This window comes from Leptonychotes weddellii, chromosome 8 (assembly GCF_054177405.1).
Source record: "Leptonychotes weddellii isolate Sample4059 chromosome 8, ASM5417740v2, whole genome shotgun sequence".
NCBI classification, from domain to species: Eukaryota; Metazoa; Chordata; class Mammalia; order Carnivora; family Phocidae; genus Leptonychotes; species Leptonychotes weddellii.
In genome coordinates, this window is record NC_138376.1 from 83300287 (window position 1) to 83312978 (window position 12692).

At 39.7% G+C, this 12692-nt stretch overlaps 2 protein-coding genes across 4 annotated transcripts in view; one reads left to right on the forward strand and one right to left on the reverse strand.

Moving 5' to 3' along the window:
• The window catches only part of AK9 (adenylate kinase 9), a 96208-nt gene extending 84839 nt beyond the window's left edge, over positions 1–11369 (reverse strand). Inside the window, exons 1-3 of the mRNA XM_081829364.1 lie at positions 10994–11369; positions 2298–2425; positions 580–643 (exon numbers count right to left, since the gene is read on the reverse strand). Of these exons, the coding sequence (XP_081685490.1) occupies positions 580–643; positions 2298–2414 (181 nt within the window). The 5' untranslated portion in view covers positions 2415–2425; positions 10994–11369. The remainder of the gene's footprint in view (positions 1–579; positions 644–2297; positions 2426–10993) is intronic.
• A 514-nt stretch (positions 11370–11883) lies between these two features.
• The window catches only part of FIG4 (FIG4 phosphoinositide 5-phosphatase), a 106745-nt gene continuing 105936 nt past the window's right edge, over positions 11884–12692 (forward strand). For all 3 annotated transcript variants that reach the window (XM_031023910.2, XM_081828792.1, XM_081828793.1), the window contains exon 1: positions 11884–12182. In XM_031023910.2, coding sequence (XP_030879770.1) covers positions 12117–12182 — 66 coding nt within the window. In that variant the 5' untranslated portion in view covers positions 11884–12116. The remainder of the gene's footprint in view (positions 12183–12692) is intronic.

Here is a 12692-nt window from a genome sequence, read left to right on the forward strand (position 1 = left end):
TATCATTGAAAATAATCAAGTCTTGGGGCACCTGGGTGGCTCAGTAGGTTAAGCATCTGCCTTCGGCTCAGGTCATGATCCCAGGACCCCGGGATTGAGCCCCGCATCCAGCTCCCTGCTCAGTGGGGAACCTGGTTCTCCCTCTCCCTCTGCCCTTCCCTGCTCCCGCCTTGAGCTCTCTCTCTCAAATAAATAAAATCTTAAAAAAAAAATAATTAAGTCTTAAAAAATGCTCTCAAGAACAGCTGTGAGAGTTTCTTCTCTTTTCATCTTTCATAGGGAGATTCCCAAAACACACATGTCCCCAGTAGTTCTAAATGAGGGTATTAGAGAATTGGAGGCAATAGAATGAAGTCAAAGACATTTCATAAACCCTCCTAACTTCTATGAACAAAACTAGGACTAACTGAAAGGCAAAAATATGCCTGATGCTATTTTGAAGATAACATTCACTAGGTTGGTAGTGATGTGTGATAAAGTAATTATAGCGAAATGTTAATCACAGAATCTAGATGATATATTCTTTACATTTTATAAAGTTTTTATAATAAAATATTGGGAGGAAAGAGTAAAATTTACCTTCTACACGAATACATTTCCATGCCTGTGTTATTTGATGAGCTAAAGTTGTCTTCCCAACCCCCTTAAAAAGAAAGATGTTATTTAAAACCCACAGGCATTTGCCAGTGAAACAGATATTCTCATTTTAAGAGACTCTATTGATGGTTACAATACATGAATATTATCAAGTAAATTTTTTGTCCACAAAATAAATGAACAGCAGACTCTAGATATTTATAGCTTAATTTTTCTCTACTCATTGTCACATTTGCCACATTTTTGAAGTGATTTAAATAACATTTTTTAAATTAAGAAAATAGCCCTGAAACCAGGCAGGTACTGTCCTCTTTTGATTGTCAAATTTTGTAACTTGAATACGTATCATTGTGATTATATTGAAATCCATCACTTTATCTCTTTTCTAAAGTTTTTAGTCATGAATGTTTTGACAGACTTCCACTTAGTAACTTCCAAGAACAAAAAATTCTTACTTAATGGACATCTTTGAAAAGTATCATATTTTCAAGACAAAAGATTACTTTAATGTAGTAATATTTGCACCTGATTGCTCTCACTGTTGACTTTTATTTTGAACACTTTTTAATTCAAATTCAATTAATTAACATATAATGTATTTTTTGTTTCAGGGGTACAGGTCTGTGATTCATCAGTCTTATATAATACGCAGTGCTCATTATATCACATGCCCTCCTTAATGTCCATCACTCAGTTACCCCATCTGTCCACCCCCCTCCCCTCCAGCAACCCTAAGTTTGTTTCCTATGATTAAGAGTCTCTAATGGTTTGTCTCCCTCTCTGGTTTCGTCTTGTTTTATTTTTTCCACTCTTCCCCTATGATCCTCTGTTTTGTTTCTTAAATTCCACATATCAGTGAGATCATATAATTGTCTTTCTCTGACTGACTTATTTTGCTTAGCATAATACCCTCTAGTTCCATCCATGTTCACTGTTGACTTTTAAAACTCTATTATATGTTAAGAAACATAATGAAAGTTACTGGAACCATTTCTTGGTACCTGTCCCAGGGTCTATATAAAATTAAATCGAGGGTGGGATCCAGCTCTTAGTCTCTGCTGTTCTGGAGAGGATCTTTAATTCACCAGCTCAGGCTCTAATGCTAACTACCAACTAGTTCAATGGCTGAAAATACCTCTCGTTTAGAGGTCCTTACTAGAAATGCCTAGAAAAGCAGGCTATCTTATATCATCCATTTTTGGTTTCTTTTTATTTTGTAGAAAGACAATACATAGGTCTGCGAACACACTGTGGGCAAAGGTGAGGCACATTGCCTCTCAGTAGCTTCAGATATTAATGGGAGAGCCCCAGTTTGTCTCTATAGTGTCCTTTCTTCACATACCCAGGGAACCTCATAACAAATTTCACAGAAAGTTTTATAAGCAAATTATGTTTGGAATAACCTTGGATCATAGACTACTAACAATTGTCATGGTGCAATGCTTTGATGAGTTCTATTTCTTCATAATATAAAAACAAAGATAAGTACAATGTAGGTTCCTTTTCAATTATAGTGTACAAGACAAGATAAAGTTAGGAACTTACAACCAATATTATATCAGTTTTTAAGTCATACAATGAAAGCCTAACACTCGAAAAAATTAGCACATTATGTGGTTTTCTTTCTTGTATGGTAACATAATATTATGACTTTAAAAATAAAAATTATAGTAAATAATAAGTTAGAAAAGATAACTTACTGGTTTCCCAAATATAACAAAGCAAACAGGTTTAGACAGCAAAAAGTTATATTCAGCTTCATCTTCATTAAATATATCCGCAAAAGGATGCTCTTCTGTCTTCTCTTGAGAATTCATAATATAAACTACTACAATAAGAAAGAGTAAAATTGTTAGTGACTAATGTAGCTGGAAGAAGCCGGCAGGTGAAGGAATATGAGAATATCCTGAGAATTTACTTAGCCTAGAAGCCATTCCACATCACTAAATACAAAGATTTTGCCGATATTCACAAGTAAGTTAAACTTATCTATTAAAACAATAATAGGCTCTTAGTTTGAGACAAAAAGCAAAATGAGCTATATGTTGTACAAAAGACAGCTAAAACGAAGTGTTTCTGCAAGATTAATTAAGATAAAAGTACATATATACATACATAAACATATATGTTATGATGTGTGTATTCGATTAAAGATCAAATTAAATATGCTATATATATACATACACATATGTTATAGAGACACATATAAATGTGTGTATGTGCACATGTGTAGGGACTGACTACTAATGGCTCTAACAGAAATCTGAATGGAAATTAGAAAATATGTAAAACTGAAAAAAAATGAACATACATATCAAAACTTAGAAGATGTAGCTAAAGTAATATTTAGAAACCTTAAATATTTACATTAGAACCAAAGAAACTCTGAAAAGTACATGAGATAAGCTCAGCACTTTTAAGATGTTGGGGGAAAAAAAACAGGAAAAATAGAAAAATATATTTTAAAAGTTAATAAAATAGAAAACAAACATATATAGAGAGGGTCACCAAAGCTGAATAGTGGTATTTGAAAAAAAAGTATAAATAGAAAACTGTCAAGATTGATCAAGAAGATAGAAGGCACAATTAAACAATTTTAGAAGTGTGGTTTCTTATATCTTAAAATTAAGATTTTGTTTTTTATTTCTGTCATTAATCAGAGAATGTTCTCCATGGTAGACTAATTTTTTGAAATTTGTTGAGGTTTGCTTTATGGCCTAGTACATTGTAGTTTTTTAAAAGATCCCTGATTCCTTGAAAAGGATATGTGATTTATGTTTTTTTGATGTAGTGTTCTTTAAATGAGGTTTACATCAAGTCTGTGAATTTTATCGGTTAAATCTTCCATAATGCCTACTGATTTATTGTCTACTTGATCAAACAATATTAGACACAGAAAGGAGGAAGGACTACAGAGTAACAAAACTACAGATATAATATAGATAAGGCGAGGATATCATAAAGTTATCCCAAATAAATTTGAAAATTTAAACAAAATTGATAAATTCCTAGAAAAATCAGCTTCTCAGGAAAAAAAAGAGAAAACCTGAGTGGTTCTATAACTATAAGGAAACTGAGTAACTAAAAATCTTCCCACAAAAGAAACCAGATGGTTTTTTGAAGAGCTCCAAGTCTTAGAATCTTACACTCTTTCAGAGAAGAGATAAAGTGGAGACTTCTTACATCAGATTATCGGTCTTATATAACCTTTACCTAAATTAGAGAATAGCGTGAAAAAGCAAAATGATGTACCAATTTCATTCATGAACAAGATTTACAAAATCCTAATATTAGCTAATTGAATCCAGCAATATATAACAAGATAACATCATGACCAAGTTGGGCTTTCCCCAGGAATTCAAGGCTGGCTTAATATGAGAAAATAATTTTTTTTTCATTTTTAAAGATTATTTATTTATTTATTTGACAGAGAGAGACACAGCAAGAGAGGGAATGAGAAATTAATTTATCATATTAAAATAAAAGAGAAAAACTGTATGATTGTCTTAATAGATGTAGAAAAAGTATGAGACAATCAACACCCTTTAATGATTAATAAAGGATAAATCTCTTAGCAACTAGGAATAGAAGGGAATTTCTTTAACCTGATAAAAGGTGTTAACAAAAGACAAACATTACATTTAATGATTAAATATTAAAAATGTTCTTTTCAGGTCGTGACAAGACAAAAGAAAGAAAACTGTAATTATTCCCAGTTGATATGATTGTCTACATAGGAAACTAATATATCACAGATAAATTTTGAGAATTAATCTGATAATCCAATTTGCTGGATTCAAAATTATACAAAATTCAGTTGCATTTCTATACAGCATGAATTGCTAAAAAATGTAACTAAAGATAAAAAGACTTCTCTTTGCAGCAAAATAATAAAGCAACCAGGATTAAATATTATAAAAGATATATAAACCCTTTATGGAAAAATTACAAAATCTTATGAAATGACTTTAATAAGCAGACTTCAAAAATGGAACAAAACTATGTCCCAGTGGTCTGGGACACTGTTCATGGAACAATGAAAATGGATTACGGGGGCTATATGCTTCCCGGTAAATGGGATATGATTATATTTCTCTGTGGAATTTAAGAATAATCAAATGGGCTCAATATACCAATATTACTTTAAGATGTCATTATGAAACAAGACATTATAAGAATTACTACTAGTATATTAAAAAGATTGAGATGAAAACTTCATGACAAAAGAACTAAAATTTCAAGTTATTTTTAGTACAAAAAAATAAGTAATGCTACTATAAAATGTAGTTATAAAGGAGACAATGCATCTAAACCTTTTAGAGAGATGGTACATTTATTAAAGAATATTAAGTACACTAAAACCAGGGCCCTAAGGCCTGGGATGGAACATTTAGGTGGATGTCTAAGTACTTTGAACCCCATGATTATCTGTGTTAGGAAACTAGGCATGAGTGATGGGAGGATGGACCTTGGACATCCTGACAGAGAGCCCCAACTGAGGACTGCCCAGGGACCATCCACTCCACCTATCTAGCAGTCCGTTTGCAGTTACAACATCTCAGCAGAGGAAGAGTTAAGTTTGTTGTGCTTATTGCACTTGTGCAGAAAGTAGCCTCTTGTCCTTATTTAACCTATGCCTCTAGAATAGCAGAATATGGAGTAGGGTGTGAAAGGCTCACAGAGGGGACATGTTAGATGGATTTGTTAAATGAGGACATGTTAAATGAGGCAAGGGAATGCATTTGGGATGGCCAGAGGATACTCCCTTCTTTAAGGCTACAAGGAATGAACTAGTAAGGAGGCACTAGTATCATTAATAAGCTCAGTGGTGGCTATCCTTTGTAGGCCAGGATTGGAGGTAGGAGAAAGGCTGCTATGATACTGCGGTCCCATGTTTCAGTGGAGATGAGAAGGTCTGGGAGAGCAGAGGCCAGATGGCAGCACTTAACTATCAGAAGCAAAGTAGGTGTAATTACTAGAATGGGCAGCAAGTCCAGAATGGCAACAAGCAAGACCCACAGAGATCTGTGGTGACGGCTGATAAGCCACAGAATTTCTAGGGGTGAAACAGATGAGCAGTCAGCAAAAATGCTGATGAACTTACATTTCTAAAAATGACAAAGGGCAAGTGAATCAAAGGCTGATGTCAGCAGCCACAGTGGAAAATCATGATTCCTTGCCCAGCTCTTAGCTCCAAAGCCCATTTATTGAAGGGGAGGCAAGGAGCCCTCGAGAATAGACCCTACAACACCTAACAAGTATTCACAATAGGGATTCCCCAATCCTTCTCCAAGAGAACCTACAACCATTAACTGGGAAAATACACACTGAGGAAATGGGACTATCCTCCTCTTTCCAAGTCAATAGGACACAGGGTCTGAGCTGACACCAACACCAGTGGATTCAAAATGCCATCACGGCCCCCTGTAGGAGTGAAAGCAAATGGAGAACCAGTAATAAATGGGAGTCTTGGCTCAAGTCTATCCTATAGTACAGGGTCTGCAGAATCACTTCATGGTTATTTTCCTGGTCCCTGAGTTCGTAATGGGGATTGCAGCTGGTAAAACCTTCACAGTGGTTCCCTGCCTGTGGAGTAAGAGCCAATGTGGTAGAAAAGCCAAGTGGAAGGTCATGAAATTGCTTACCTGCTCCTTGGCCCCTAGGCCAGATAAATAAGAGTAAATCATTCTGAATGAATGAAATGGAAAGGTACTACCCAAAACTATTTAAAAGATGCATAGCCCTGCTTAATTCTCCAGTGTGGCTTTTTGAAAAAACAAGATAGATCATGACAAATGATGGTGAACTACTGAAAACTTAACCAAGGGATAGCCCCATTTGTAACTGCTGTGCAGATGAGATCTTTACTAGCTGGACACAGCTTCTTGTACTTGGTATGTAGTTATTCATCTGGCAAATGTGTTGTGTTTTTTTAAATCCCTGTCAGAATAGAAGATTAGAAGCAGTTTGCATTCACTTGAACAGTCAGCAAGGGACATTCAGTTTTACACAAGGACTCTCCCATGTCTGTAGCAAATATAGTACCAAGGGGTCTTGTTGATCTACAATACTGGGTGAGCAGGAAGTGGCAAGTGTTCTGGATGCCTTCATAAGACACACGAGCAGCAGAAAGTGGAAGATATATTTACAAAGATTTAAAGGCCTGTTACTTTGGTGAGGTTTTAAAAGGCCAGTGGTCTGGGTCATTCCGAGATATTCTCTCCAAGGTAAAGGACAAGTTATTGTACCTCACGCATTCTACCTCTGAAAGAAGAGGGGCAGTATTTTATAAGTCTCTAGTTTTGGGAGATAGCACGTAGCACACTTGGGGATACTTTCTGATCCATTTAATAGGTGACTTGGAAAGCTATCAGTTTTGAGTGAAGCTCAGAGCAAGAGAGCTCTGCAGCAGTTTTAGTGTATGATACCAGAGGCCTGCTTCTTGGGCCTTATACCTGGCCAGATCCCATGATGCAATAGGGAGGTACTTAGAGTACGTAAGAATACTTCTGGAGTCTTAGCAAAGCCACGACAGAAACCTCTTATGTAGATCACTGCTGTCTGTAGCAGAGAACCATTCCCCGTTCAAGAAGCCACTCTTGGTAATGCTCTGGGCTCTGGGAGAGAATGAATGCCTGGCCATGAGACATCAGGTGACTATGGAACTGGAAGTGCCCATCATGAGCTGAGTATGTCAGATCAAGTCCTCAAGTTGAGCAGGCATAGCAGCAATCCACCAAATGATAAAAATGGAACACTTCCAAGTGTTCAGTTCCAAGCAGGCCTGGAGAGTACAAATAAGTTTCATAAATAAGCAGCCCAGAACACATGTCGCCTATCTCTTGCTCACCAATGTCTCTCTTTCAGCTCACACCTCATATGGAATTCCCTAAGAACAGCTGATAGAAAATTTTAAAAAATCATAGATGCATCATGATATATTGGTGCAAGCTGTAAATGGAATGCTTCCAAACTTTAATCCCACTCGGGGGTAGCCGTGAATGATGATGATTAGGGAAAATCCTCCTTGTGGGCAAAGATTTTTTTTTTTTAAGATTTTATTTATTTATTTGAGAGAAGGAATGAGAAAGAGAGAGAGCACAAGTGGAGGGAGGGAGAGGGAGCAGCAGACTCCCCACTGAGCAGGGAGCCCAATGTAGGGCTCCATCCCAAGACCCTGAGATCATGACCTGAGCTGAAGGCAGACACTTAACCAACTGAGCCACCCAGGCACCCCTGTGGGCAGAGACATAAGCAGTATTCCTAGGTCCTGCATTTGGAGGACAATACTGAGTGGTGTGGTCAAGGGCCTGAGAGGAGCAAGATTGAAAGACAAGAGAAAAAGTTCTGGGGAAGACGTATGTGAATGAAACTATGAGAGGGGTGTACAAACACACTCTATGGTAACCCCTAACAAGTCACACCCTGTGTTATTATTCCCTTCTCTTACGTGCAGATGGAATCTGTGACTTGCTTCTAAATCTAGTGAAAATGTTAGAAATATTATTCTCATGATTACATTATATTACATAAGATCCCATTTAGTATACTGGAGAGACTTCCTGGTTGGCTTTGAATTAAGCTGCCATGTTGTCAAATGACTGCATGGCAAGGAACAGTGGGTGGCGTCCAGTCACTGAGAGCAGCCCCTGGATAACAGCCAGGAAGAAAAGTGGGACCTCAGTCCTACAACCACAAAAGATGAATTTTGCCAACAATCTAAATGAGCTTGGAAGCCAGTTCTTCCCTAGTCAAGCTTCCAGATGAAAATGCAGCTCAGCCAACACCTTGACTGCAGCACTGTGAGACCCTGAGTGGAGGACCCAGCTCAGCTATGCCAGGACTCCTGAACATGGAAACTTGAGATAATATATGCATGTTTTAACCTGCTAAATTTGTGGTAATTTTGTTATGTCACATAGAAAATAAATATAAGTGGACACAAAATATGTGGATTTTTGTGTCTCACAAAGCAGGATGATTATCCAGTAAATGCCAGCCATTGTTTATCCTTGTCACCTCAGTGCTTCCAAAATGGGCTCATGAATGGAGGAGGCATGATAGTGGGGATGGAGGCAATGGAGGTCATGCATGGGCTCATCAGGCTGATTTAGCCACTTCTACCACTGAACACCTCACCTGTCTGCAGCAGAGACTGAGGCTAAGCCCTCTAATATGGTATATCCATTCAGTGACAAACTGATTACATGGGACCCCTTCACCTTGGGTAGGGCAGCAGGTGACATGTGTCCCTAGTATGGGTGTGCCTTCCCTACCCACAATGCCTTGGCCAGCACCACTATCTGAGGGTTTGGAGTGTGTCTCATCTATCACAATGAGATCCATATAATATTGCCTTGGATCAAAGGACCTTCTTTATAGTAAAGGAGATATGATAAGAAGGTTCCACTGATTCTACTACATACCACTTCATCCAGAAGTTGCTGGTCTGACAGAATGTTGGAATGGCCTCTTAAAGGTACAATTAAAGCTCTGTTTGGGATCACGTGGGATTGAGATACTACTTCAAGATGAGAAATATGCTTTGAAGCAAGGGTTAGGAATGGTCCCTCCTACCATCACTCTCAGTGATTGACATGAGGAATTTGTATCACCTTTCCTCATGACTTCAGGCTCTGCTGGACTGGAGGTCCTGGCTTTAATTGATGGGAGAGAGATGCTTCTATCAGAGGATCCCCTTAGTTAGGTTTCACTAAACCTAAAACTGCTGCCTGGTCATCTGTGGCTCCACATGCCCATAAGGAGTTACTGCACTGGCAGCTGAGGATAGGGTTGCTGCTACATACCTGGAGGAGGGAGATGTATGTCTGAACTCAGGGATTTCTCTAAGACACCTCTTGTAATTCTAGCAAGCACAACCTGACAAAGACACGGTAACAAGAGGCTTACACCCCTCAGGGATGAAGGCTGGTTACCCTACTGGGAAAACAACCGAGACCAGCAGAAGTGCTGGCCAACGGTAAGAGAAATCTAGAATGGGTGGTAGAGGACGGAAGTGATGAATTATCAGTTACAGACCTAGGATTAATTGCAGTAGTGGATTCTGTAGCTTGTCCCACTAATCATCTTTTAGTAAGTCCTTTTCTTTTAGAAACTGGGACCAGCGACCACCGTGAAGAATCGGTGAGGGGATGGTGTGAACTTAATGTGGGGGCAGGGTAGATATGAGTAGTGCAAAGGTTGGAATGTAGCAGATGCTATTAGTACCCGTAACCACTTGACATGTACCTTTTCCATGCATGGCCAGCCTGACTTCCAAAGGCTAGCATGTGTGACTCTGCCTAAGGGCTCTTTCCAGCTGCCATACCTAGTTGGCCTGAGCACAGGGCAGACTGGAAGTTCCAGGAAATTAATGTTCTGCCATAGCAGGCCTCAGACAATAACTGATGGGAGTTGGTGAATAAATGCCCCAGCTCTTTTGCCCTTAAGAGAGAATTACTCTGAGACATACATCTCAGGATTATCCAGTGAATTCAGCCCACAGAGAAATTTGCTTATAATATTCCCTTGATCAGCTTCCTTCTGCTCACTGATGTTGTTTCCTGGGATTACTTCCCATATAAAGCACTTGCCCTCGAATTTTTGTCTCAGGATCTGCTTTTGGGGGAAACCAACAAAGACAGAGTTCAAATGGAAGTGCTTTATTACAGTATGATATAATAATTGAAAGCTAAATATTGGAAACCAGAAGTCCACAGATATTATAAGAGTTGTTATCCTAAATAAAAACATAGTGCAAGTATTTAATGCTTATATTCAGAAGAATTGGTTTCCATTATGAAACAAAACAGAACTCAGTATTCTTCCCAGTTGAAAGATCCAGGTCCACGTGAAATGCCAGAACTGACGTGACGAGCTTTCTAGTTCTTAATAAAGGTAGGACTAAACTATGAAAGAAAAATTAAAATACTAAATAATTAAACATTTATTTTTTAAAAATTTGGTAATCTCTCAATTTTAAATTTACAATATGATCTCTAACATCTCCTTGTTGTGTAACATAACCTCGAACATCACATTACGTTATGCGTTTATACTATAATTCAATAGAATTTTTTAAAGTTCCCTCACATTTTCAGCTGTTGGGAAACCTCCAGCAGTGGGTTCTGTGGTTTACAGGCGGTCCCTCTCCCGGGAAACCTAGTAACTTCTGCTGTGGCGACGCCTTATACTCTCCTAGTAGGTGCTCAGTAAATATTTGCGGAATGAAGACATTAGTCGTTGGAAGGGAAAGTGGCTTTAAAAGTCCTTTACCGAGAGATCCCGAAGTTCAGTTTTGTAAGAAAAGGAACTGGTCTGGGGTCCCCGCAGGAGGTGAGGCTCCATTCAGTTGATACAAAAGGCGTCAGGGCGGGGGACTACGACCCCTACTTACCCCGCCGCAGCAGAGTCGTCAGGAGCCCACAGGACCCCACTCGCCGGCCGCAGCAACCGCCTCCCGTGCCTCTCGGTCTGTGGACCGGTTGCCTAGGGAATCCCTGGCGGGGCTTCGCGCAGGGCCTCTTGGGGGACCCGGCCTCGTGAGGCGGGGCTGTAATTCATGCATTTTTAAAAATTTTACGTATTCACTTTTGCACTTAACTTTGTATTTATAACACATTCCTTTTCACAGATATAGAAGGTGACGATTAGAGACGGTATGTACACTACCCACTCCTGTTCACATACATCAAATGGAAGAAACCTTATTTTAACCCACAATTGCCCGTCTCCAAAGCCAGTGCCGCACCACAGGGCACTACACTTGGCAGTCCATTTGTAGAATTTACAAATGGCCGGTCTCCGCCACAAATACGTGGCAAAGTCCAAAATGTCCAACTTCAGGTGATTTTTTTTAAAAAGGTGATTTTTAAAAATTCCTTGAACCCCACAGCCTCAGAACAATATGCATTTTGTTGACTCTTACAAGGGTTAAAATGGATAACAAAGAGATGCATGGGGGAAAACACCGACACTCAGGGAAGGGCTATCAGATATGTTTCTAGGAAAATAAGGGCAGAAATAGAGAAAAAAAGACCAACTTCTATTGGATCTATCTACAAGTCGGAGAACCGCTTCAAAAGAAGCAATCCAGTCGCAAATCGTCCCCCTTTTCTAAAAAGCGAGATCAGACAAAGCGAGAGCCTAAACTAACCACGCGACTTTTTCTCCGCCCAGTTTTTCTCTTGCCCTCACCAAAAATGGCGCCCTTCACTTCCTCCCCAGGCAGCACGCAGGTTCTTGGAGCCTCTACACGACCTCTCTACGGTATATCCTCCAGTCCCGCCCCCGACGTGCCCGGGGCGGGGCTTGCCTGGAGGTGGGGAGCAGGGATCCGGAAGCACCTGAGCTGTACCCGGTCTTCTGTATGTTTATTGTCCAAGTGGTGTTTTCTGGCTGGATCTAGTGTCGGGGGTCTGAGGTGTCTTATCTCCGGGCCTCCTGGGGCTGTGTGGAGGCTGCCGCACCCTGGGCCGCGGCCTGGTGCCCTGTCGTGGGAGCCCCAACTTCCTCCTACCATGCCCGCGGCCGCCGCCCCCATCATCAGCTCGGTCCAGAAGCTGGTTCTGTATGAAACCAGAGCTGTAAGTTCCCGGCGCCGCGGGGCACAGTGGGGCGCGCGCGGGAGGACGGTGGCAGCATCCTCTTCCCTGGGTCCCTAATCCCAGTCTTGGGCATATGTCTGAGGGGGCTTCGCCTTGTCATCGCACCCAGGGCACTGCTGCTTTTGCTTGTACATGTTTCCACTTATAAGCCACGGTTGGAACACAGTGGAAACAGGTGCTTGTGGTATCTCAGAAACTGTTTATGAAGTTCTGAACGAGTTACTGGATTCTTTTAAAAAACTTTCAGAAAGTCTGTTAGTGTTTTGCAGTTCTATACTTACAGTACAGGCAAGGGTATGAAAAAATATTTTTGACCTTTGAATGGGTAATATGTGTGTTTTCTCCTATTCCATGGCATGCCAGTCACTATGAATTGATGTTAATTATGTGCACTTCTATTGCTAAAATACTTGGTTCTCTTTATTTGAAAGGAAAACTTACTTTGTTTAAAGACATTTGTTTGGATAACATTATTTTGCTTTTCACTTG